Below are 26,991 nucleotides of genomic sequence, written 5' to 3'. Positions count from 1 at the left end.
GGCTGCAACACTGCCCATTCCTTGGATCGATATCTTCCATCTCCCTTCTTCACCGACCGACGATCGGGATAAAACAGCAGGCAGCAGGCAGACCATGGCGTATCAAAGCAGAATTTGATGATTACTTGACGATTGTCAAATTATACACATGCGGAAATCATACGCAAGATTTCGATCGCTATCGCCATCGCTTTTCTTCGCCCTGTACGCCCGGCCCGGTCTCGTGTGCTACCTGTGCTACCAGTGGCTCGGCACGGTGGCTATTTCACCACCACGTCTCCATTTGCCCGTGGACCGTTCCCCATTTTGGCGATCGATGTTCGATCGTATCGGGATCGGGATCGGATGGACAACCGCTGGGTTTTCTCCTCGGGTGAATTATAAACAGAGCTTTAATGAGTCATTTCGATTTCGATAGCAGCAGCCGATATGCTGCTGCTTTATTGTAATTATTTTTATTGGTTACTTTACCCTGCCAGTGTGTGCGTGTGTGCTGCTGCGCATGTGTGGACGGGCGCGCGCGCCCGTTGTTGTTTTTGCTACCGTGGCTGTGCTGTCGTTGCTTGCAGTTATTTTAAATTTTCCTCCTCGATCTCGCTCTCACTCGCCGATCCGCACGACAAAACATTGCGCGTACGAACGGTGAAGCATTACGCAACCCGCATTACCCGCTGCCCATAATCTCATCGCTTCGGGGCATCACTCAAAGCGGGTGCAGTTCGGCTAGGGCCGATTAACATTATCACGTACTTAAACGGACGGATGGCTTTAATCCCGGCACGCGGGAGCTACTTTCCCAAAAACTGCCCCACCGGCGGTAGCATTGTTAGCCGGCGAAAGAATGCGCGGCATGCGAGTGGAAAATTTACTTGGAACAATTTCAAGTATGCCGCGTCGAAATGAGCGGAGCGTCGTCGTCGTTGGCTTTTTGTGTTTGTTTTGCGTTTCACACAACGCTCATACCATGTAATCGATCGACTTTTGCATGGGACATGTTTCGGAAATTGGTCGAAAAATACATTTCGTTTTGCTTTTGCTGCTTTCCCGGCTGCGGATGCAGCGGTGGCTTAAAGGATTGTATTATGGTTTGATTAGGGTTTGCAGCAACCTGTGCGAAACGACCGAGTCAATTTTGTTTTGTTCCTTCATTCGGTTCACAGGCTTTAGCGCTGTGGCGGAGATGCAACCCTGAAATGTGCACTATTCAGCTCAACAAGGCTTTAAATTCTTCAAAGATCTTGGAAACAATCCTTTCGGAGCTGATCCTTTGTAAAATTGTCTAATTTACGCTGCAACACATAATGCAGCATCTTCTAGCGTACGATATGCAATTTGAATGTAACTACCGTTCGCAAATTGTACGAAATTGGCGACATTTCTGGAACGAATTCAGACAAAACCAACAAATAAAAAAACACACAAATGTGCCGACAAAATGGTGATCCGACGCGACAGGAAAATAAGAGTTGGGAGGCTTTTAGACGAGGAAGGGCAAAAAATGGCGCAACACAAAACGGAAAGTCGTCGTCGATCCGGGAACGGTTAAAGTAAAACACACACACACACAAATAACACCCGAGAGAAGTCACAAGCATAGGAGCCCCAAAATTCCGAGATCTCCCGCGTCTCCGGAGATGAGCGCGGCAACCGGTACGGGGGCGGGGGGTTTGTACGGGGCAAAAATGCTTCAGGATAAACGCCTGCAGATCGCCTTTCGCGGGACGACCCGTGATGGGACAGATCGGCATCGGGAACCGTTCAGTCCGGGTTGACATCTCGCGAATGTAGCATAATAAGCAAAATTATCGGAAAGGAAATGTACGCTGCAAATGCTGCCGACCGTGTGGGAAGGCGCAATGGAGAACGAACACGATACCGACCTATCGTGACTGCCGGTTGCTGGCTGGTGTTGCAGCGTGGATGCGGTGCAGTTTGCCGATGGGCCGCGTTGGGCCGCACACACAAAAAACAAATGTGACATCCAAATTCGCGAGAAACCGTGGAGCTGATGGAGCAGAATCGAACCGGAAACGGGCAAAGTTCTGCCCCGGTCCGGACCGTACGGGGTTTGACATAAGCACCAAAACCGGGCAGTACGAATAAAAACGCGCAACAGAAATAAATATATATTTATATGTGTGTGTATAAGCACGCCAGGAGTACATGCAGCAGGAAAGGTAAAGGTTTTTTTTTTAAATCTATCTTCAACGTCAATCGTAAATCGGAATCGGAACGTTTTGCGAGTCAGTCACAGGCGTGCACAAAACTTCGGTGCCATAAAAAACCGACCCAATATTTGCGATCGTACTGGTAAACTGCAGCAGAATCGTTACATAAATACTAAGTAAATAAATGGCGATCGGTGCATCAGAAGTGCATCACTGGGCAGATTCGGAGCAGAGCTTTTTTTTGGTGTACCTGCTTGGGGAAAATACTTTGTAGAAATGAAATGAAGTTATAATAATTGGATGATTTGATGATGGATTAAGAACTACTGGATATTCGGATAATCATTGGGAGCGTTCGTTGAGTCAAGAATTAATGATAAATAATGATGTTAAATTGAAGAATGTTGTTCAACTAATCATTGAAACTATTGAGGTCTCTATTTGGTTAGACCGGGATGGTCCATTTGGTAGTGGCGCTAGTCCTTACAAGACAGGATTGATTCAAAATCCTATCCTGACCACGATTGATAATCCATCTACGGTTAAACGGAGTCATAGAAAGCAAGAACCTTTTGAGATTGTTCTGGTAAGCTTGGGAAGAATACTTTGTGAGAGAGAAATTAAATAATAGAGTTCGATTTCGACCTTTCAAAATTCTGAAAATAATCGTGAGAATTCCTTGAGCCTCCATTTACTAATGGTATGAAGTTAAGCTGAAGCAAAGGTTTTGAAAATTCTATCAAATGTTTGGAGTTTCCGTTTAGAAGAGTACATTGAGAACTATTTCAAGTAATCATTGAGTGCGTTCGTAGAATTGAGAATTTCTGATTAAATGAAACCAGTTTGGAAAAACACTTTGTAGAGTTGAGTCGAAGTTATAGTGATGAATGGAGAATGATCAAATATTCGGATTCCTTTTGATTGAATCTTCAAGTACTGATGACATTAAGTCACCTATGATGAAGAATTTTCGATTTTTTCGATTTTCGTTCAAACTCTGTTGTTCGTTCTGTGGTGCATCTATTGGGAGGAATACTATCTGGGAGTGATATGAAGTTATAGCGATCGATTGTGAATTATGAAATAATGATTGAGAGCATTCAACGTATCTAAAATTCCTAATGAAATGGAACAGGTCTCTGTAGAGCTTTGTGGAATTCCAATGAAGTTTGAATGATCAATTGAGAAGTATCAGATATTCAGAAAATTATTGAGAGCGTTCGTTGAGTCTTTAATTTCTGATGAGATAAAGTCTTTTAAGTTGAAGAATTTTAAAGAACTGTTTTATATATTTAAAACAAAGCATTGCATTCTATAGTATCATCGTCGCTGGTGGCACCGTTGGAAGTCGGATGCCTGTTGTCTTCACATCGCATCGTATGTAAATGGGAGCAAAAACTCACGTGCACAACGAGATGCGCACGTCAAACAGCGCATTGACAAAAAAAAAAATAACAGCGTACCGGTTGCACAAAAGTTTCGTTTGATTGTACGATTTCGGGGTTGAATCGTTCGTCATCGTTCATACGTGACGCGCAGTTGCCGTGTTGCCGCATGCAGCCTGGCTGACGTGTGGAGGGAACATCTTTTGATCATCGGAGCACACGGAAATTCCACATTGTGCTCCTTAACCGGCGGCTTAGCGAAAACCCACAAGATCCGAGCCACATGATACGTATGGAAATTTGGGCCCATCCTTGACGAAATACAATTTCAATTGAAATCTGACCACTATCGTCCGGTTAGTCTGGCATGCAAATTGCCGAATCCTTTCGAACGAATCCTCTATTAGCCGGTTGCGCAAAACGGAGTGCTGCTCGAAACAGAAGCAAAACAAATCAAAGTAGAAAATATCTCCGCACGGCAACGGAAAACGGGAGCAAAACTACAGATAAACAGACATGCAGACAGCGCGGGGCGAACGAAAACCATTTGCGTAATTCGTTCGGATTTCGAAGATCGAAGCCTCAGTGAGATCCACACGTTTTCCGCAGGGGGGATGGGGGAGCTAAAAACGAAAGAGGATATCCTTCGGTAGTATCCTTTCTTTCGGCCACCATTGCAAGTCAAATCATTTCGATTGTTTGTCAATTGACGGGCAGCAGCGGCAGAAGCACCGGAAAAGCGAAACGGGAAGAAACCGCTCGTCTTGACTCAGCCCTTGCACCAGGGGAGTAAAATACCAATCAATTTCGTAAAACTGTGTGCACACATGCTTTGATTCTTGCTGCTGGCGACCAGGCTCGATTTCTGTTGACAGGCCCCAAATATATCCCGAATGCGCACGCGGTGAACGTGCAAGGCATCGTCGCGATGGATGGCGAAAAACCATTTGCCCGTACACGATCTTCCCATGGATGTATTCAAATTTTTCCCTCCCGTGATAGGTTTCGGTGCTGCCAAAAGTAAATAAATTATCGTCACCGTCACCGTGGACAGTGCACCGAGCTTGAAGGTTCGTACGTCGTCATATGGCCTCCACCGCCGTTCTTTTTCTTCCTCCCCTCCCCCCCCCCCCCCCCCTCCCCCTCTCGGAAGGTCCTTTTTTGGGGACGGGAGAGTGAAAAATACACGCGATAACCCGCAAAGGGGGTGGAAACGAAACGCTGGAACGCTTTTTGAATGGAGTTCTTGAATCGTACCGCCCCGTACCGCGTTCTGGCCGGAGGTTTTGCATTGTCCGCCAGCTTGACGAGCGTGTGATTTGATCGGTTACTGCCGGAACAGAAAGGCTCGACGAAGGGAGGGGTACTCCGGCGAGGTGGAGGACCCATTATCTACCACGTCTAATCTCTTCTCGTGGTTCTCTGTGTACCGTCGGGGTCCAAAAAATGGTGGAAGCAAATGAAAAAAAAAAAAAAATAGCGAAAGAAAAAGGATTCGGTGGCTGTTCTTTTGTGTCCATCCCGACAAATCCCATTCTTTTGCGTTCGGGGTTTTTGGTGGCCGTCGTGTGCGCGCGTGCAGTTTCGTGAATTCATTTTCGAATTGCAATTTACGTTTAATTGGACTCCTGGGCCTCACGTGGACGTGGCTGTACTACCGCCGGAACGATCCGTTCGTTGGATCGAGCCCCTTGTTTCCTGGAAACTTGATCACAGGCTAACGAAGGGCCTTTTCAGCAAAATGGTCGTGTGTGTGTGTGCTTTTTTGTACTTTCAGCAGTAGAGATTGTTTTTTTTTTGCCTCACAAAACCCCTTTGGAAGGCAAATTTTCCCTGGGAAATTGCAAAACTTTCTGGTTAAATGGTGATGGCAAAAATACGATAATGAACAAGACAACAGTCAGTGGCTGGTTTCCTTTCAATGCCGCCTGTCGGTATCGTTTTGTTGCTTCTTTGCATGTCAAAGTCACTCACAGAGACGAAAGATGTAGAAGCGACGAACCCCTTGTTTGTGTTTGGTTGATTCCGAGCAGTGGAATCGAAGGCCAACAATGTGTAGGTCCCGTGTGTGAGACACTTTTTAAAACTGATCTGAACCTGAACAATGGTTCGAATGTGGATTATTAACGATGCCTGATGAAAAAAAAAGAACAAAGTTTGGTGAAATAATTCACACTCTGGTCGGTGCATAGGATCTCAGAAAAAAGCCAGTGTCAATAGGCATCCAATCGTACCGGAGATCGATGCAATTCAATCGAAGTTTGTCGAACTACACCCCTTCTGCCTGCACGGATGCGTATGCACAGCGACGTATCAATTTCTTTGCTTAACCACCCCACTCTCGCACCGGGCTCTATTGTAAAAGGTCGGCCGTGAGTGATTAACAGCGAGGCGCACGTTTGTCGAAGGTCTTCCCGATGCACGCCCGACGCCGGGTGTTTCGTGTTGGGTGACCACAAATTGTTGGCCGGCTCAATCGATCGATCGATCGATCGACCGTCAACAGGCATCAAAATCCCGAAGATGATGGATAAATGATTATAAATTTATCTCTCGGATATATCGTAACCTGGTGGAGGCTTAGTGCCCGCGCATGGACGAACGTTCGATGCACCGATCGGTCGGTTCTAGGATGTGTGCGCGATGCGGTCTGCGACGCATCCCGCTGACAATTTCAATGTCATCGTCCAAACCGGACGATGTTGGAACCGGAGTGTCGGTGGGAATGGTTCTTGCCCGTTGCCCATCGCACCGCCCGGCCCGCCCCAGGAACGAGGGCCGGTGTACCGTGCCGTGTGTCGATCGGCCGTCCGTCGGCATGTCAACTATTTTATCAACAGCGTCCTGCACAACAGATTGACATCGTTGTCGCCTTCATCGATCACCGGCAAGGCAGCAGGAATCGTGGTCGAGATTCGCGCCCGGTCATCCGACCGGGGCTGTTGTGTCATTTAAAAGGCCACATTTGTAGCTTTGATTCGACCCGATGTACTCGCCCATCGCGGGTCGCATACTGCCTTGTAAAGCTGGGTCGTCTGACTCATTGAAGGGGTTTCTTTTTTTTGCTGGTGCTATTTTGAGACCCGACACAGAATCTATATCCACGGCTTTTGCTTTTGCTATCACGGGTCTGAAAAAGGTAGTTGTCTATGCCTTTGCTTTTTCCGTCTTTGCGTCCCTCCGCGATAGTTGACGCGCGGCCTGTTGTGCTGTTCGGATGTTCATGGATACGGTCTCCGTGCGCCTATCGCCCGATTGTAATCAGGTCCGCGCTTGAATCGGTTGGAGGCAAACCTCGACCGAACGAGGGCCGACTCGGGCACCGTTTTGGGATAAGTTGAACAGGCTACCCAACGCTTTGCACGGTGTTCCGTGCTCCAGGCGAAGGGTGCGACGGGACCACCCCCGGGGGTAGGGGGGTTACGCTCAATTAAAATCCCACCCAACCCAGTCGCCATCGTCATCTTTAGGTTGTCGTCAGTATCGCAGCCCTCCCGCCACACCACACGCCGTGTCGGCCAGCGCGGTGTGTGCAAGCTTGTTTTTTTTTGCTCTCTTCTCTTGCTTATTCCTTCTGCTCTTTAGGCCCCCCTGCGGTGCTGGGGAGGGTGGTCCGAGTGCAACGCGGTCGAGAGAGCGAAGATCAAAATCGGATCGCCTTCAGAACGCACCGATTGCTGTTTCGCCCATGGGAAACGACAACAATGTCGTTGGCAATGTACCGATACCAAAATATGTCATCGCGAGCTGTCATTCAGACGCAAATCGGGAAATACGGCAACATGGGCCGACGGTGCGTGGAATAATAAATGAAATCGCTATCGGTACGCGTTGCTTCTCCGCACTGCACACGGGAAGCGTATCCAGATCACTTCATAATTCGTCCCTGCTACGCTACGATCATCCGTCCGACCGACTTGCCATATTGGGCCACTCTATGGGCGATGTTCGATGACGGACTGGCGACGGTGAACTTGTTTCATTTTCGTTTTATTCGCGTACAAGATCCACGATACAAATACTTCACGGTATGATTGAATCATAATCCGCAATTTTGCACTGCTAAGGTTCAAAGCGAACTCGCACCAAAGCAAATCGAAGCAATGCGTATAAGTAAAAGACGTGTGCGCTGGATAGCTTCTTTGGCTTGCGTTGAGATCCGCGTGCTAGGGTTTTCGAGTCGGAGTTTGGAGCCTCAGCCCTGCGACCCAACATTCGGAATTGGTCTGTACCGAACGCGCACGGTACGATGTTTAGAAATATTCTACAACAGGGAGCAAATCATCAGGTACATTCTACCCTCTAGAGTCGCAGCGGTGTGCTAGTTGTGTTTCGTTGGGGAATAAAACATTCGATATGGGCGTACAGCGCCGCACTACAAGGATGCATCGCTCGAGCAACGCGCAATAGGAAGATGGCGGAAAAGCAAAGTACAACGCCAACAACGTGCCGGCCCTGGAACGCAGCGGCAAACGCAACAAGGTACAGTTTAGCCTGGCACGTTTTGCTGGCAGTGGTACCACTCGGCGTGCATCAGGGACGGAAAGGGCACGGCTACACGAACATCCAAACACGACACGAAAACGGACGATGGTGATCGATGGCCTGGATCCGTTGAACCGGGGGCGTCTACATATTCTATAACCGTAACCCCCCGGTACGGTTGAAGTCTTTCGTTTCGTTCGTAAGCGACGAACCCGCCAAACTGTTGCTGCGCTTGAAGGGGGAAAGCCCCCGTACACCACGTGGGCATACAAAGTAGAATGCCGAGGGAAGAATTTTCCAATCGGTACGAGCAGGCTCGTTAACAAGGCCAACAAATAGAATTGTAAGTTGCGTAGGTGTCACTTCGTTTGGTGTGTTTTTTTTCACTCGTCTATTCCTCACGCCTCGCTGCAGTAGTTGCATTGGCATTAGAAGCGAATGAACCTCTCGCTTGGCTGTTCACTTGCTTCTCCTTAGTGTTACTTCTCACTCTCTCATTCGGTTGTCTCATCCTGGCGACCAAAATGCTCCTTCGCGGCTTCTTCGTGCGCAACCGGGGCTCGAACTGCTGTGAGGTCCTCCCTGGCTGCGTTCCGTTTTCACCCCTGCACTCGAACGTGGTCAACGGATCAGCGCGTGTGTGTGTTTTGGCTGGTGATTGGTGGCCAATTTTCACCTTTCAAATCGTGGCAACGAATAAGGTATGATAATCGCAACCGGCCACAAGTGCTGCGCAGTGGCAAAACAAAAGGGCGAAAAATGCTGCACCGCCGCGGGTTGCCGGTCGGGACAGGCGTCCCCTTCATATCTTCATGTCACCATTGCCCGGTCGCGCGAAATGCCTGAATTCTCCCGGAAACATACACACATACGGAGGGATGTTCTTATATGTGTGTCCTGTCCCACTGGGCAGGTCGCGTCCGCATCTGCTGGAAATCTTACGTCGCCGTCGACACAGTTTGCGGGTTGACGAAAAGGAAAAGTCAAGCATCATTAGCCCGAACAGTTTTACTGCCAATCATCGGGGGGGCTCTGAAGTGTATGTATTTTCCATATAAATATATATATATATATATTTCTTTTTTTTTTGCCCGTTGTTTCTTGCCCTGCGAGTTCCATTTGTTCTTGCGTATTCTGTTTCTGCTACCGCTACCTGCTATTCACTGCAACACCCCCGTACGCCGGGAAGGGCTTCGAATCCTATTGGGACAACCTTTTTGGATGGTTTGTACGAAACAAACGAAATATTGTGCACCGTTTCGCCTCCACCGACCGCTCCCCAGCGTATCGGACCAGGACGAGCAGGAGGCATCAATCGCAACGAGACGACGACGGCTCCGCTCGATGAAAAGACGAGAAATAAACGAGAAATCAGAATCACAAGACAAAAAACACACACACACGCACACACCACGGAAGAGAGCGTAAGAACAAAACAAACGAAAAAAGCTGAACACAGAACGAGAACACACAGGACTAAATAAATCGGACTCCACCGAATCTTGAAACGGACTCCTCTTGATCCCGGCTGCAACTCCGCTTGTACTCTTGTGCTACCGCCGCACACTAGCTCCACAACCTGGAGCTGCTGGTGCCGGCGTACCGCGATCGTACCCGTGCACCGGGCAGGGTTTTTGGTGACATTTGGCGCGTTCGCCAATGGTGGAAAGAAAAAGAATCTCACCCGTTGAGCCGCACTGACTGGTCGCGGTGGTTCCGCAAGGTGTGACTGAGTAGCGAACGTATGCGACCGCGTGATGGTATGTGCAGAGTGCAACAATTTCACATCGTACCTTTTCGCCATCTTTTTCGCTAGATTTCCCCCCCCCCCCCCCTCCCCCCTCACACACGGCTGGGGTTTTTTTGTTTGTTTGGCGCAGATTAACCGTTTTTGTCCGGGGTGTTTTCCCGTGCAACGTGTGCGCTGGTTATCGAGTGATTCGTTAATTAAAACAGGACCATTGGCACGAAAGTGTTTGTCCGGTTTGTAGCTCAATTTGTAGCGCAACTTCAGAACTGTTGAAAAATTACAACAATGAGGGCATTGCTGCATGGCTAGCAGCAACGTAAACCATCTTTCTATGGCACTATTTGCGTCCCGAATGCATTGTCACACCTCTGCAGCATCCGCACCGGCAATGAAGAGATGAACTGTCTCGGGCCGATCGGTAGCCTTCAGCGTCCCGCGTGCTCAGTGCCCGGCACCCCAGCACGGCAGTGAACAGTTTCCGTGCGTCCGGCACATGCAGGCTGGTCGCTTCGTTTGCCCTTTTCGCTTTTCACAAAACCACCAGGCCACCGGTCCGTTTTTCGCTGCGCAGTGTATCAAACACAACAAAACGGAACGCAAGCGGTGGCAGGGCAACAAAACGGAAAAAAATGTGAACAACAATTCAAAAGCCCACAGAAGAATGAAGGCAAGCAAAAAAAAAAGCACACACGGCATCTCTCTCGCGTTGAAGGCGGGCAAGGTGCACCGCCGGACGGTGCCACGGCTTTGCACGGGGCGGATAGCGAATGGAGCGCCCCAGAAGAATGAAGTGAACGGGTCCCAAGCCGCGAGCAAACGAGAAAACAGGAGAGCAACGAAAAAAGGGGGCAAAAACAAAAAAAAAAACACAAAAAAGCCACAGCGCAGCGGAGTTTGTTCGTCGGGAGAACCACGACGAAACGGAGCAGTCTGCGCTACAGGGTAGACGCGGAGCGTAAAAGAGCCCGAGCGAAATAACGTGCTACACGTTCGCTTTGAGGTTTTGTTATAAAAGGTAATTTTTCCTGTATTCGGGGCGGGGGTTCCGGAATCCTCCGGTATGTGAGGTGGCACATCGCAGCACATCGCGGGATAGATGGCCGCTTCACTTCCACTTCCCCAGCTTTGGGTCTGCTCCGCCAACCCCTCCGCGGCCACATGCCAACGCGAGCGCGCGAATCACGAATGGGAGACAGAGCGAGAGGCTACCTGGTGGACGCACCATTAAAACGCTCCAGCAGTACACACCAACAGAAACCGAACCCCCGGCTCTAGATTGGTGGCACGGTGGCTGAGGTCAATCCTTTCCACGCTTGATGGTGTTTGTATCCTGCCATGGGGAACGTTGGAGCGGCGGGCTTCGGCACTGGAAGCCGGGGGGTACAGTAATAGGAATGGAATGATGTGGTACCAGATGAAGGGTGGTGGTGGGGAGGGAGAGGGGGGGGACGCGAAGAAGCAGACAGGGGCGTCGATACCAATCTCGCCGGTGGCCACGAGAGTAGAATTTTTCCTGGTGCCGAACCGTGTAAACCAAGTGTGAAGGGAATGTTCCGAGAGCAAACAGGCCCCGTACGGGAATAACTGCGCTTTTTGGGAGGGATGGCAGCAAAAAAAAAACGAGTTTTTCTCTCTCGCCAGCCGATCTTTGGCACCAGGCTAGAGAAACCCTCTTTCACCATTCTCACCAAAAACGAGGAAAAAAAAAACCCCTTTAGAATGCGCGCTTGTGTTGGTGTACGATCAGCGATCATGATCGTTACGTGTGTGTTGGTGAGCATCCCCCACCTGGGGGATGATGTTTGGGTAATGGAGAACACACACATATACAAACAATTATACATCCTTCACCAACACACACACACGTATTACCAATTGGTGGAGATATCGCTTTCTCTCCTCGTTCGCTCGCAGCATTAACACATTTACATGATGTCTGCAGCTATTCCCTCATCTAGGCTCAATCACACCGTCCGCATGCTGGGGCATCGCTTTGAGATAGAGAAGGAGAGCGCACATATCGCAAGTAAAACAATCTTCTGAAGGTATTATTTTGGCTTCTTCTTTCCACTGCCACTGGTGGTGTTCTTCCAATCGTTTGGGCGAAGGTAGGAAAAACTGCGGCGACCTAGCGGTTGCTTAGTAGATCGGAATTTCAAAGTTCAGTGGGTTGGTCACGAGAAGACTTCGCACACAACACACAGAAAAAAAAAACGACTCAGCAAACGCGAGCGAGAGAAGAGGGTTTTTGGATGGATCAATCAATTATAGCAGCGTTCAGCGAGAAACTGCTATTAAAATACTATATCTAATCCAAATGTATCCCCCTAAAGGCGGTTCCGCTTTCATGTGTTTCGTGCCGAAGATTAAGCTGATCATGTTAATTTTATCGCAACGATAGTGCGCAATGGCCCATCAAATTTGCACGATAAGAACCAATTCATCAAAATCCGACCGATCGGGCGGTCGACGCAACTGGCAGATTGACGTAATATGGGTAGATGAAACCGGGCGATCTAAATGTTGCCCCGAAGCCATCAGACAACGGCCAGGACATCTTGGCGGAAGGAGCAACAGAAGAAGAAGAAGAAGTGGAACAAAAAAAAACAACCCGCCTGATGAAGATCGGGTGTACGCGGAGCGAGTAAACAATCTGCAGAAACCCACAGCCTTGGGGGGAAATGGCGCAGCAACAGGGGTCTTCGGTTCGGCCCGACAACCAGTAGCTCCGGTACTGCCATCGGGCACCATCAGCCCGAGCCAGTCATTATCGTCGTGTTTGTTGATGCGTTCCTGTACGCATGTAGGTGTGCAATCAAGATTTGCCCGTTGTCCGTTCGGGTGAGCTCGTACTGGAACTCCGAGCCCATTTTGAGCGACCACGTGTGAGATGGTACTGTTGGTCAATGTATGCCGAATATTGGGAAGTATTGTGAGGTAAACTCCTATTTGGTTTGGTACTTGATAAGTCTTTAGAGTAGAGTCATACTTATGAATCTGTAGTGAGAAGTTATTCCAAACAAGAGTCGACACCAAAAAGATTCAAGAAAACTCAGATCCTCAGGGGCGGATCAAGTCCCTGAAGGTCTTAAGCGAATTGGCAGTTGTGTCCCAATTTTCACAACTGAGGGGGAGGGAGTTAATAAGCAGAGATAAGCTCCATGGAAGTCGTACATCTTGGACAATTTATGGATCTTTCAGAATTCATGAATCTTTGGAACAGAGATCTAGATTCATTCATTCAATTTAAAGAATCATCCAGATTCTTTAATCTGAATCCGATTCACCCAACGTTAGTCGTAACAGTTGAAGTAAGATAAATTCTCAGATTCAGATACATTCACTTACCTTCAGAATACAGCGTCCCTTCGATTCATTCTCCGCGACAGATACGTTGTAGAAGCTCTGGTCGAAGATTGGCTCGTTGTCGTTCACGTCGTGTATGGTGACGAGCACGGTACCGGTCGAGGAAAGCGGTGGCCGCCCATTATCCTGTGCCATCACAATCAGCTGCGGCACCGGGTCGGTTTCGCAGTCGATGTGCGCCCTCGTCGTGATCAACCCCGAGTGGCTATCGATCTGAAACCAGTGCGAGTGCGTGTCGGGGGTGTCCAGCAGCGAGTAGACGATGGCCGAATTGTTGCCCTCGTCCCTATCGACAGCCGTCACCTGTATGACGGACGTACCCGGGTCGGCAACCTCCATCACGTTCGCGTGGTACACGTCCTTCTCGAACTCTGGCGCGTTGTCGTTAATGTCCGTGACGGTCAGAAATATATCCTTGGCCGCGTGCAGCGGTGGATTGCCGGTGTCCGTCGCGATAACGCTCAGCGTGTAGTTGGGCTTAATTTCCCGGTCCAGCGGCAGCGAGACAATCACGAGATAGATGATGTTGTCGCGCGTTGTCAGCCCGAAGTGGCCCTCGCCACCCGACAGCGTCACATTGACGTTCGAGTACTCGGTGCGCGAGTCCGGATCGTTGACCGAGATACGCGCCACGAACTCGCCCGGCTGTGCCGACTCGGATATCTTCGGTGTCGCGTCATCGCTCAGAAAGATGACGTTGATGATGGGTTGATTGTCGTTCACGTCCGTCACCCGTATCGACACGAATGCCGTCGTCTCGAGCGGTTGCATGCCACGATCCTTTGCCACCACGACCAGCTCGTGCAGTTCGCGCGTCTCGAAGTCGAGCGGCTTATTGACGGAGATCAGACCGGTAGCCGGGTCGATGCGGAACATTTGCTCCTTATCACTCTGCCGCCTGTTGATGGCATACTCGACCTGTCCGTTCTCGCCCGCGTCCTGATCGGTGGCGTACACCTGCAGCACCGTAGTACCGAGCGTTGCGTTTTCTGGCACGGTCGCAAAATACCGACTCTGGTTGAATATCGGCTGATTGTCGTTCACGTCCTGGATGGTGATGTTGACCGTCATCTGACCGCGCAACGGTGGACTGCCACCGTCGAGCGCTTCCACCACCAGACTGTAGGCAGGGGTCGTTTCCCGATCGAGGAACCCGTTGATCTGCAGATCCAGATAGAGCACACCGTCCCGCTCCCGGTGGGACGATAACCGGAAAGCGTTATTTACATTGCCCGAAACGATGCTGTAACGCTGCGTATTGTAACGCCCGAGGTCGTAGTCTCGCGCCGGGTTCAGCGTCCGCTTCACATCGCGCGGCGTGTTCTCCGGGAACTCGATGCTCATTATCGGCGTCGGAAAGGTCGGTGCGTTATCATTCTCGTCCAGCACACGCACCACCACGCGCACATTCTCGCCGCTCAGCGGAATGGCCACCAGCGAGTAGGACGACCGGTTTTCGCGGTCCAGCGCCACCTTGGTGCGAATTTCGCCCGTCGTGTGGTCGATGGCAAGGTCCGTATCGACCGCACTGCCCGGTACCGGCACGATCAGGTACGGTGGCCCACTGTCCCCGCTGTCGTCGTGCACAAACTCGCCGATGAAACCGATCTGATGCCCGATCGGTACGCCCTCCGACACTTCCAGCTCCCGCACATGTTCCGCCCCTGCCAGCCTCAGGAAGATGCCCGGGCCACCCCCTCCACCGCTGTCCCCGCTGAAGGCACATATCATCAGTAATAGCCAGAGCAAGGACATCTTTCTGTGACGATTACTGCAGCTACTGTAGCCGTGCCTGCTGTTACATTCCGCCATGGCTTGGCCGAATGTGGATGTGTGTTGTTTTGGATGTGTGTGTGTGTGTATATTGTGTGTATTGGGTGCACTGCACTGTAATGGTTTTGTTAACACTTGTTTCAGCAAGAAGGCGGTGGGTTACCGCACCTCCGCAGCTCTACTGTCCCTGCGGAGTCCTGCTGCAGGTGCCGCTCCTGCACCTGTCACCTGTCGGTAGTCTTGGGAGGTGTGAGATTTCACGAAGAAAATCATCACCGAAGCTCCTGTTGCACGCAGTCACTACGGTACACTGTACTATGACCAACCCGCCGGTCCATTGTCCGGGACGGTACCGAAGCCAGCGCCTGTGGGATTGGACGAATGATAAGAAGAAAGAGTAAATTAGCTGTGGTATAGAAGAATTTAATGCAGAATACAACAAGATCTAGATAAAGTTCACACTACTGCGATCGAATTGTTCGGCTGCGTACGTTGTAACCATGGCAACATCCAGGTTGAAGTTCGCTACACCCAAAGCAAAATGGGTTGAAGAAGCAAGCCACACGCGTAGCTAAATTATGAGCGTAACTCCCGGCAATAAGTCTTCCGCTCGCAATTTGATGGACGCAACACATTTGCCCGGCGAAACTGTCTCCACGTTTGGTGGTTCTCATCGGTGTTGCAATCTGGCCACTGCTGTGATGAATAAATTTCCTCTCATTATAGTGAAATGGGTGAACATCGGCGAACAAAACAAAAAAAAAAAACACACACACACACACAACCCAGCGCGACCGATTGCTCTCCGGCTCTAATCACGATCGTTTCACAACAAGATACGACCAGTTCCTAAAGGGGGTCAAAAAGCGGCCAGCAAGCAAATGGCGAAGAGGATCGACGGCATACCCGTAAAACACTGGCAATGTTTTGTTATTTTTTTTTTCTTCTGTTTTGTTTGGTACGATGATCGTGATATAGCTTAATAGAAAAAAAAAAGAACCCGAGCATGAAGAGATAAAAATGGGAAAGCAATAAGAAAGAACCGGACCGAAGCACGGAATGGGTTGAAGAAGAATGGGTCCATCTTCTAGCGCGGGAAATGCCAAATGCGAGACTAGTTCTCGAAGCGCTGTGTTCGGACCGTCTGCCGTCGTCCGCGCCAGGGAAAGATATGGGCAGCTATTCGAAATCATTTTGCACCACATTACTAACTCTATTCCCCCTGCGGGGGCCGCTAATCGTGAGATCGTTTCCACAGCTTCGAACCAACGTCCTCCAGGTCCCTCGCTTTAACCCCCCTCTCCTGTTCGCTCACACCACGTAGTCTTTCTTTCCCGGGTTGGTTTCTTTCCTTTGGACGATTCTTGCGCAGCGTCCAAAGCAAAACCCCTCGGTCGTGAGATGACTTTCGCTTCATTTGCATCCATTTGGGAGAATGATCCCGGGGTCCGGACGCGAATGCGCTACTCAGGGGGTACAATTAGCGCTCCGGAATCACCCATGGGACCGTTGGGGTCTCTGAGGGTTTATAGACAATATTGTGTGCATAAGGCAGAGAGTTGTGATCCTTTAACGTAGCTCCAGGAAGTTGTTTATATCAGGAGTTCTTTACTGCGCTATGCTCAGAATACAATCCTTTTTGCAAATCTCCAAGAAATCCCGGATCTTCAAGAAGTGCACATTCCAATGTATGTTTGAAACATGTAAGAAAGCGTCGGAACATGGGTTCTAGACGCATAGGAAGTCACGTACAGTGCGACATTACCGGCAGGACTGATTGTGTTACAGAAATGTTCTACATGATCGTACGGCCGTAAAGCAGCGCACGGGTGACAGACGTGTGTTTGTTTAGTCTGAATCCGTTTGATTTTGCCGGCAGAATAATTGACCGTAAGGGATATTATTATCTTACTTAGTATTCCACTCCCTGGTAGCTATAACATTTACATACACGGTGCTTGAGCTTTACGCCGAAGCGGCCAATCTTCACGCGGGCCGTTGCCCGCGGATGGGGCGCAGTAGACAAGGTTCAGTATGCTCTTTGTTTGAGGCGCATGTTTGTCAAACGGCTGCTAGCGCACTGTGGCACACACGTTTGGCGTGTAATTCTATATTCCGCGTGTAACGCTAAGTCCCTGTCGGGAGATCGTGTTGTGTGTCCGTTTTGAAGGGAAGAAAAAAGAAAACAAACGACGACACCGGACAACCACTTCTTCTGCTTCGACATTGTCATTCGAGACAATTCTTATGAGCATCATCATCATCATCATCATCGTAACGATCGTCTATCCTCTTACCTATTCTCAATATTAGCACACATTAGCCACCGTGGCTGCTACGCTCAAGAGGTCCCCCTGTTGGTGGTGGGAGTGCTTTTTTTCTTCTTCTACTCTCTCTCTTTCTCTCTATGAGATGCTTGTTCTTTCCGATTTTCCAGGCATTTGCCAACCCGAATGTGTGCATGGTTTGTGGAGATGCGTGTGTGAGCTACCCCTGCAAAAGCACACTTCAGCATCTTCTTGGTGCGCGGAACGCGACTTGCAGCCCTGCGTCAAGCCATAAATGCTACCGATAGGGGGAAACCGTGGAAGAACCGATCGTTTGACAGCGAAAAACCACAACAGCCGGCCCGGGATTGGGTTAGAAAACCCGCCCGGGCGCGCTGGGACCCGGCTGCGACTGCCGGCCGCTCGTGCTAGGCGGAATGGAATGCTAAGCAGGAGTATAATTTAAATTTATTCATATTTTAAGGGGTGTTTATGGTTTCTGTTTGTTCGAGATCTCGCGAGCGGCTAGCGGCTTAAGAGGGAGTTTGGTCGAACGGTATCGACCGGCCGACCTCGCGCCGTACGCCGTTTCGTGTGGCTGTGTGTGACTGTACCCTCGGTTGGTCCATCCACCCGCGCGTATCCACACCCCCAGCATCGCGGATGATTCGCGCGATCGTAAAAACGCACCGGCAGCAGCAGGAAGACGCGTGTACGGTATGCGTGTGCGTGTGGGGTGCGAGGAAAGCATTTTTCAACTTGCCAGTATTTTCGTCTTATCTGTGCGCGGACCCAACTGCGACAAGCGCGACACACAGCCCGGCCACCACAATGGGGTGATGGCGGCTAAAATGGCTGCCCCAAGCACGGAAAGGTGCCGTCGGCTGTTGGCTCCCGATTTGGGCCCCGCCTTTAAAGCAACGCAAATGGCTGGGTGAAGGGTGGGGAAGGCGTAAGGGGAGAGCAAGGAAAGGGGAAGATTGAATGCAGGAAGCGGAATGGAAGAAGCGGTCAATGGAGGCATGCCTGCCTTGGAGCAGACTCTCTTCGAGCAGAGCCGAACGCAAAACCGCTTTGTGTGCTGCTGCTGTTGCTGCTGATGCGGCTGTACGGTGAGGCGGATGACTAATAACGATCATAATTATAATCGAAATGGATGACCGGAGCTCATTTCTCTTCGCCGAGCGCTTTGGCAAGCTTTCTTGGAGACCTTGGTCGAGAACCGGCGCATACTAATGCGATTCCTGCTTTGGTACAAGCCTTTGCTGGTCAGCTATATTCCAGTTCCCGCTGCACGTGTGTGCGTGTGATGTTGGGATGTTTGTGTATACAGGGCTTTCTTTACTAACCGAACGTTGGTAAAGCTTAGTTTGCAACTTCGGTACGCATGCTTCGGAATGTTTTTTGTATCAACCCTTATTGAGGAACCTCTTTTAGATGATGTCTGCTGTAAGATCTTTAGATATTCCTAAATAATTAATGTTTTATAGAACAATTCTTGCAAGTATATACTGGGTTTTCTTCACTAACTGAATTTTTGTAAAGCTTCATTTGATGTTTTGGAATTCCAAGTCTAATTGAGATATTAGAGATCTTAACATTTACCTGAATAATTCATGTCTAATATATATACATATAAGAATTCTTGGAAGTTTGTATTGAGTTGCTAACTGAACGTTTAGAAAGCTTAGTTTGCAACTTCGGTACGCATGGTTCAGAATGATTTCATTCTGAGTCTTATTGAGGGATCTCTTCCAGACGATGTCTACTATAAGATCTTCAGATATAGTTCAACAGTTCATGTCTTATTGAAGAATACTTGGAAGAGGGTTGATCAAGGCTTCATTTATTAAATGAACGTTTGTAAAGCTTAGGTTGCACCTATAGCTCCAGGATATATTCATTCCAAGTCTTATTGAAGCACATTGACTGTTATGTAATGTCTGTTAAGAGATCTTTAGATGTACTTTAATGTTTTCTCTTGTAAAAAAGCTGAACAGTTCCTTGTTTACTCAATTAGCTCAAACTTTTATTTAAGGGAAAAATGCAGGTTTTGCTTCAGAATGCTGTCATCTAAAGTCTATTACGGGATGTCTTTTATGTGATCTTTTAGTTGACCTGAATATTTCCAGTCTAATAGACGAATATTCTTCCCCGTTCATTTAGAGGGTTCCGTTTCTGGTACTTTTGAGGTTTTCCTCAAACAAAACCAAAGCAATAACATTAGGAAGCTTTCGAATCTGTGTTCCCAGATGAGTTGCACTGAAACACGCCACCTTGGGTGAATGGCATCAGGAACTTCGGAAAGCAGGAACTAAGTAATCAACGTGAGATTTCCTGTATTTTGGCTTTGGCTTTCGATCAAAAACCATCCGCCAAAAGACCGTCCGCCGAAAGCGATGCCCCGGTTTGACCCATTTGGCACCGTTATTTGTCGTCGACGAATTGATGGAATGGAGTAGCTACTGACGATTCTTCGCCCCGTCATATCTTTCCCGAGCGCGATGCGTCTTGATGAGATTTCGAAGCGATCAGTCCTCCCATGTGCGGTCTCTCGACCAAGTGGCGCTGGTCTGCGTTGTCTCATCATGCCATGGCACTCGGGCTGCAATCGGGCTCTCCTGGCAATCACCACGAGCTTGATTACGGATGGCACCGGTAATTTCGTTGCCGTTTGCTCGCAGCCGCGATGTTTATTATTTTGAGATTGATATTTTGCCCTCTAGCGGTCATTATCGTTCGTGCGGTGTGACAAACCGTCATCACTCATCCCGCCCATTCCACCCGCACCGCTGTTTATCTTCCCCTTGCAACACTTCTGGCTTTATCTTCCCTGCCGAGGAGGACGTCCGACCTGACTCGCGCCCCCTCCCCGTGAGTGCCGTCAGGATGTGGTGTGGATTCTGTGCCCGTGCTGGTGTTTGTATTGCGTTGGTGCGCTTCGTTAATTGCTAAATTGACAGTTATTTTACCATGCCCTGCACCTTTGGCCACCGACGCCAAGGGGGGCTTTTTGGGGTTGTCCTCGTTTTGCGATTATGATGATAGTTCATTCTTGGCGGCTTTCGTTGAGCTTACGGGGATGAAATGATTACCGAAAACAATGCAAAAAAAAACCGGGAACCCATCAAGCATCGATCATTGCAGCAAAGAAAGAGCAGCAAAAACGATGCAACGGACACAACGAAACGACGGTCAGCACGATCGCTCACTTGGCTATCGCGGCTCGGCAGAATGCATTGGACCGTGATCATCTTGAGATCGCTCTTGAAGTGCTGGACCCAAGTGCCCGGTACGCCGAGTTTGTTTTTGTTTCGCGTCTGACGGTTGATGTTAAAGGTGACCCCGGGTGGAGAATCCCCGGTCGGATGAAGTGGATCGATGACGCAATGTGTACTGATCAGATGATTTTCTCATATAGCTGTATATTCGACAAGTATTTTTGATCGCTCACGAAGTTTTTAACGTTCAAAGTTATTTTGAAGCACCTTTTACGCCATCTACGAAGCTGTTGGTTAATTAAAGTTAACATCGAAAAGGCGCAATTCGTCGCGCAATAAAATTTGCGACGCATTGTGACCATGGGAAGTGGAATTTCACACTCGCTGCTCGTTATTTCCACTGTCAGAGCAAATTGTTCCACAAATTTCGTATCGTTGGACAAATGTTGGGATCGGATACTTTCTAGAGAAGTCATTTCGTAGCATCGCTCCCTTTTTTTGGCAATCAACCTGCAGGTTGGCGAACCATCAAGAATATTCGGATCAACTCGTCCCGCTGTACAGAACTGCTGCAAGGAGTGCATTGTTGTACAGAAAAAAAAAATAAATGAAATAAATTACTATTCTCCTCCATTTATGCAATCGCGATCATCTTCAGCTGAATGGTTTTTCTCACTTCTGAACATTTGGTCAATTTATCACCGCTCGGTTCGCCCTTACGAATGCAACCCAACCGTATGGATGCATCCCACGAAGCATAAAATAAATCCCATCCTCCCTTCGTCCGGGCAAATTAAAGATTTTCATCGGCTGTACCATTGGCCGAAGAAAATGGGCGCGAAATAAAGCTTGCGATGCGAGAAAAAACCCAAAAAAGATGAGCAAATATGTAGTTTACAGTCTTGTTGAAAAAAATGCACCTCCGATTCCGACTGCTCCGATGCAAGGAGAATGGTGCCGGAAAATTGCACTGATGATGATGAGCAGAAACAGATGAAGAAAGAGTTGACCCAACCGATGTGAAGTGGAGAGACAATAACAGGACGAGAACGAGAGAGAGAGAGTGGAAAAAAGCACAATCTCAGCCCATCCATTGAAGTCCTATCCGACTGGTGGGTGCATGATTGTAAGCATATGAATGCAATTTGTCAAAAAAAAATGAACACTTCCCAAAGAAAGTGGTGTCTGCCATTAAACCTCGATCCCCGTCACCATCAGCCCATGTGATAAGCTTCTGCACTTGTTCGTGATGGTTTTTTTATTCGGGATAAAACATCCAAAGATCTCTTTCTGTGCACATTAATGCACACACAATGGAATAGTCACGGTTGCCAATTACATTCCCCCCTTCCAAAAAAAAAAAACACTTTTCCCATGAGCGATTGGTAATAAGAAAGAAAATTGTTGCCGCCAAATGCGCATCCTTTATCGTTTCTTTGTGTCGCCTGCCCCAGCATTGAAGTCTTTCGAGCTGAATGAAACGGAAGGAATCATCAGTGCGGCCGGCTCGATCGAAACTGATGGCTCGAAACGCAATGTATCTAAGCAGTACGTGGATGCGGACGGTTCTGGTTCTGCACGCTCATGGCGTTTGGTCGTTTTTTTTATTGCGGGGCGATGATTTCATGAGACTCATGCGAGAAAATTGCCTGCACCGGTTGGCGGCCGTTCGATTATCGTAACAAAGCATTTTCCTCCACTGCAGTGGCGAAATTTCGTGTGCAAAATTGGGCAACTTTTCCTTGCGGTAATGAAGGCAGGGCGATGATAACTGCATCTTTCGAAGGGATTTAACCACAGTGGAGTTGGTATTGGAGAGGCAAAAAAGTTGGGGCAAAAAAGTTGATTAAACACCGGCAGGATACAAAATTGCAAACTTCCAACGTACAAACAATCAAACTGGAAGTGAAAAACTTTGCCCCACTAATACATGGCACAAAAAAAGAATGCGATCATCTTTGGGGAAGATTTTTGCATACCGGTGAAGCGGTTTTAATCAATAGTGTCTTATTGTACAGTTTTATCGATTGTTACGAAAAATCCCAAGCTAAGACTAAAAGAACCGTTTCGATGTTGTTTCACATACAATCGAAAAAAAAAAAACAACGTACGGCGCGGAAGGAAATGAGGAATAAAAAAGAACGCACTCACTTACAAACCGACAAAACCCACACAGCCACCCGAGAGGGGCATCCCAGCCAAAGAGAATGGAATGGTGGCCCAGCAATCGAGGAGCGCCTCTTCCCGTCTGTCTAACGTTTCATTATTGGAAAGAACGAAGATGAGCCCTGGGGGGAGGCGGATGGAAAGAGGCGCTAGGCGGGCAGGCAGCGGACGGTGGTGGAAAAAGTAATTTTGATTGAAAATCTGCTGACTAATCAACGCTATATTAAAAACATATAATTTATACTTATTTTATTTCGTAATTACCAACACCGGTTGCGCGCGGCCCGTCTGGTAACGCCGGGCTTTCTAATACAGCTACAGTTTCAAGCGTACCGGCGCAAGAACCAAAAGTTCGAGCAGCAGCAACAGCTTTCCGTGTCGGCGCACGGTACACGTACGATAGCAGCAAAAACGAAACGACGGTTTTAACACCCATTGGCTTTGCCGTCTCGTGTGTTTTTCCTGGTTTGTGCTGGGCGCGCATATATCTAGAGCAGAAAGGCAAGGACTGTACGCCCTGTAGTCGTTAGGGCTACAATCAGGAATAGTTTAATTCGGGGCCAGCTTTCCTCCTGTCTTTTTTTTATTTGTTGTTTGCGAAGGCCACTTGCGGCTAGGTGGTCGGACAGGGTCGAGCCAACTGTCCGTTGGCTGGCAGAAGTCCGCAATCATAGGGTTTGGTGGATGCGGCAACTGGGCTTCCATTTCGGTAAATGAATTTTGAACAAGCGCTAGCCGGGAGAATAAGGGGGCCGAGGGTGTCTTAGGCCCTGTCTGCCGGACAACAATGGAAACCGGGCCATCGCAAGAAGTCGATTTACGATCGTTCTTTGAAGGGTCGTCCAGTGTATCACAAAAGAAGCGATTTAATTTCAATAAACCGTTTTACCCGATTCGGTTCGTCGGTGTCGGGGCCGGAGCGGTTTTTTTTTTTTTTTTTGGAGAAATGTCTGAATTGCAGTCCTCGTTGAAGGGCGGTCCTGCACGTTCTGCCTGTGCCGACAGTGTTCGTAACCCTATCCGCTAGATCGTGACCGGGTACGCTGTTGCAGTGGGATTGTTTGGCCCGGGTGGTTAACAATGGTGCACACAGCCAGGGCAAATGAGAACTAAAGGTTCCTTACGAATCCTCGCCTAGCAGTCGACACTCGGCTGGAGCACGCGGTGTCATTAGACGGTGGTGCGGGAAGAATTTCACTTCCATCATGTTCCATTAGCGCCAGCCGACGAAGGCCATCATTACCGTCCGGCCAGCATTTCGCGCAGGCTCCCGCCGTTCCAACCGGGCATACGTGAGACGCGCGGTGGGACGGGATTGTTCAAACACCAACACACGGACACACGCGCACCTTCGTTCACTTGTGGAAAGTATCATTTTAACACTTTCACGAACATGTTTCCTCGCCGCAAAGCACCGGCCTTATTCCCTTTTTTTCTTCCTTCTGGTTGCTCCGATGATCGATCGGCCATTCATTTGCGAATGCCCATCGCCGAATGATACACATTAGAGATATTTTTATATTTCCCGCCCGAAACCCCACCCGGCCTGCCAACCCGCAAGGGTGGTTTTTCGGGTTGGAAGGTGGAAGGCCACCGGCAACAATTACATTCCTTCCAATGTTTTTTTTTTCTCTATCTCCATTCTCCATTGCGCCTCCCCGGTTCCTTCTGAGCCGAGCCGGGGTCTTGTCCGCGCACCACCCGGATGAGCTCACAGCATGGAGAGTGTGGCTACGATTGCTAAACGGGCGTTTGATGGACGGGCAAATTGCACCAAAAGGCAAAAGAGGAATATTTAGCCCTAGCGACCCCAGTCCACCGTGCGCCCGCCCCGACACGTTCCGCGTCGCCGTTCGCAAATGGTTGAAATTAATTTTAATGAACAAAACGGCTGCTGCTTTCGAAATTTGAATCTCCATCAGCTCCCATATCCCCATGCTGCCGTGTGCCGATCGGTGGTACGCATCGGGGTACGCGGTCCAACAGAGGGCCCGAAATTGAAATCGAAATGCGAGAATTAAAACATTTAACATTTCGTTTAAAAGCGAACACTGGGCCGCGCTCTAGCTGGCTGGATATCGTTCATTAGGGCTCCATTCACTTTCCTTCGCGCGGAATTCGTACCGAGCAAGGGGGGAAAGGTTGGAAGGACCTTCCCCCCACCGTGTGTGGGGCGATTCGATTGCAGGAGTGATTGCAGCCACACCACCGTCAGCCGATCGAACATATCGGAAAATCGGCGTTTCGGGGCGGCATTGCCTTGTGATCGTGCCACATGAATGAGCGCTTGTTTGCTTCCCTTTTTTTTTGTTATTAACCCGATCGTATGTAGGTTTCAAGTGCCTCAAACACTTTTGCGCTCGCCCGCACCGATGTAGAGCAAAGTTTTGTGTTTGCAATCAGCGTACCACATTAGCCCGGCGAGCGAAGGTTTTTTCTTTGTCAAAATAAGAAGGAAACAGCAAAACGGATTCAGGCCAAAGCAAAAGGAGAAGAAGCAAAACGGTCGTCAGATGAAGTAAAGTGTGCAAATGGTAGTGTTGGGCCGTACTGCACTGTGGATTATTTGCTTGCATGTGTTTGTTTGAGGAAATCAAATGAAGTTAATAAAGTTCCTTTTCACTTGATCTACTCAATCCGGAAAACTTTCAACATGAATCGATATGTACCCTATTGGTCCACAAAGAAAGGATTTAGTAAATTCTTAAGATTTGATGAATTTTGTTCGTTTCGGGACTATTGTTACTGTCTTCCAAATTATCGTCAGAGAATTATAGAGCTCTCTTGATCTTAAACAGAGTGATCTTAAAACAGAGAAGTTCACCAGAAAAGGACTCTGTTGCAAATGTTTTATTCCATTAAATTTTTATTCCTTGTTAACAATGTCCTGATGTTCGAAATTTACAGTAATATTAGATTTAAAAAATGTACTAAAAATATTCTTCTTTATTAACATTTTGGCAATAATTCTTCAATTGTTTAGGGCTTTTTTAAATACATTCCTTTGCATTGAATTGCTTAAATAGATGATTTAATTGTTAAATTTAACTTTACATGGCAATAATATATAATCGATATAAGGACCCTAAAACCTCAAGGATGTGCGAAAGACACAAAAATGTAGATTAAGAATAGAATACAATACGGTCCGTTAGTTTTAATATCATTAAAAAGTGTGTTATAAACATTTGCTAAAAGCTTTTCCCCGTTCGGCACCTGATTGTGCACCATTAGACACCTTATTTCCGCAAAACAAACACACTTCTAGGGCACATTTCTGTGCAAATATAACAAATAGGAGGTAATTAAATCAAAGCAAACGAAAGGGTCCATGTTGTGCGTACGGCCGTGAGTCGTCACCCTGCACAACCTCCGGAAGAACCCAGATGGATGGCATCGACAGCCCGAATGGACGGTGGCGATTATGTGCCCATGGTGGAGAATAGACCTAACAAAAAAAAAAACAAGGCAAAGAAATATTCCATTCCATAGGAAGGGGTGGCAGTAGTCGGGAAAACATCATTAGCTGCTGCGGGAAGAATTCCAACCCGCTCCTTCCAGCACCTCAAACCCGCTGCCCCTTTGCCAGTGTTGTCTACGTTTCTCTATAAAAGACTTTGATGGACGCTCGAATCTCTTCATCTCGGAACATTTTCGAGGCCTGCCTTGTATCTGTCCTGCTCTGGCACACCGCGCCACGAAAACCTATGCCGTTTCTTTTCTTATCCCGTTTTTTATGCTTTTTTCTCACCCTCCACCCCCCTCCCCAGCTCGCCTGGTTGATGATGGTGGTGTGTTGTGGCTTTTACCGCGTGCTGACTTTACGCTTTTGTTGAGTTTGAGTGCACATAAGAGACAGCGCAGAGAAATATAGTGGTGGAGCGTACGCTTTCCTGGCGAAAGAAATTTTAACCTTTCGTCTCGCTTCTTTCAGCCCAGGAGGAGGGGGATGGTGCGGTAAATGCAGCCCCCAGTTGAAAGGGTGGCAATGTTGGCGTTGGGGCGAAAGAAAATCGCCACAGAAAATAGCTTCTCCCGGCTGATACGGTGCTACGAAGACGTTACACCACGGTTGAATGTGTTTGTATTTCACCGTGAACTATTCGTAGCATAAGCTTCAAGCGGTATTCTTGGTATACTTGCATCATCATCAGTATTACTAATACTTCCTGCCACTGGTGGTAGTATAATAAATGTGTTATATAGCTTGATGTTAACGTAAACAATCGATTCCTACAAGTTATTTCCACTTTTTTGCATTTTATTCCCTTTGAAAAATTTCACTCACAAGCCGTGAATAGAATGAAGGGCGGACCAACCTCGATTCCGGCACTGGTTGGAAACATTTTTCAAATGAAACAAAACGCGAGTAGGATACAGCATTAAACAAGCAAAAAAAAAAACCCTCCC

At 48.4% G+C, this 26,991-nt stretch overlaps 1 protein-coding gene across 1 annotated transcript in view; it reads right to left on the bottom strand.

Moving 5' to 3' along the window:
• Positions 1-14,966, bottom strand: part of LOC128714948 (protein dachsous) — a 63,826-nt gene extending 48,860 nt beyond the window's left edge. The window contains exon 1 of the mRNA XM_053809829.1: positions 13,137-14,966. Within this exon, the coding sequence (XP_053665804.1) occupies positions 13,137-14,966 (1,830 nt within the window). The remainder of the gene's footprint in view (positions 1-13,136) is intronic.
• Between the last annotated feature and the right edge of the window lie 12,025 nt (positions 14,967-26,991).

The sequence above is a fragment of the Anopheles marshallii genome, chromosome 3 (assembly GCF_943734725.1).
Source record: "Anopheles marshallii chromosome 3, idAnoMarsDA_429_01, whole genome shotgun sequence".
In the NCBI taxonomy this organism is placed as follows: domain Eukaryota; kingdom Metazoa; phylum Arthropoda; class Insecta; order Diptera; family Culicidae; genus Anopheles; species Anopheles marshallii.
The sequence above is the reverse complement of the archived record's forward strand: the minus strand, read 5'-3'. Positions and strand labels throughout refer to the sequence as shown.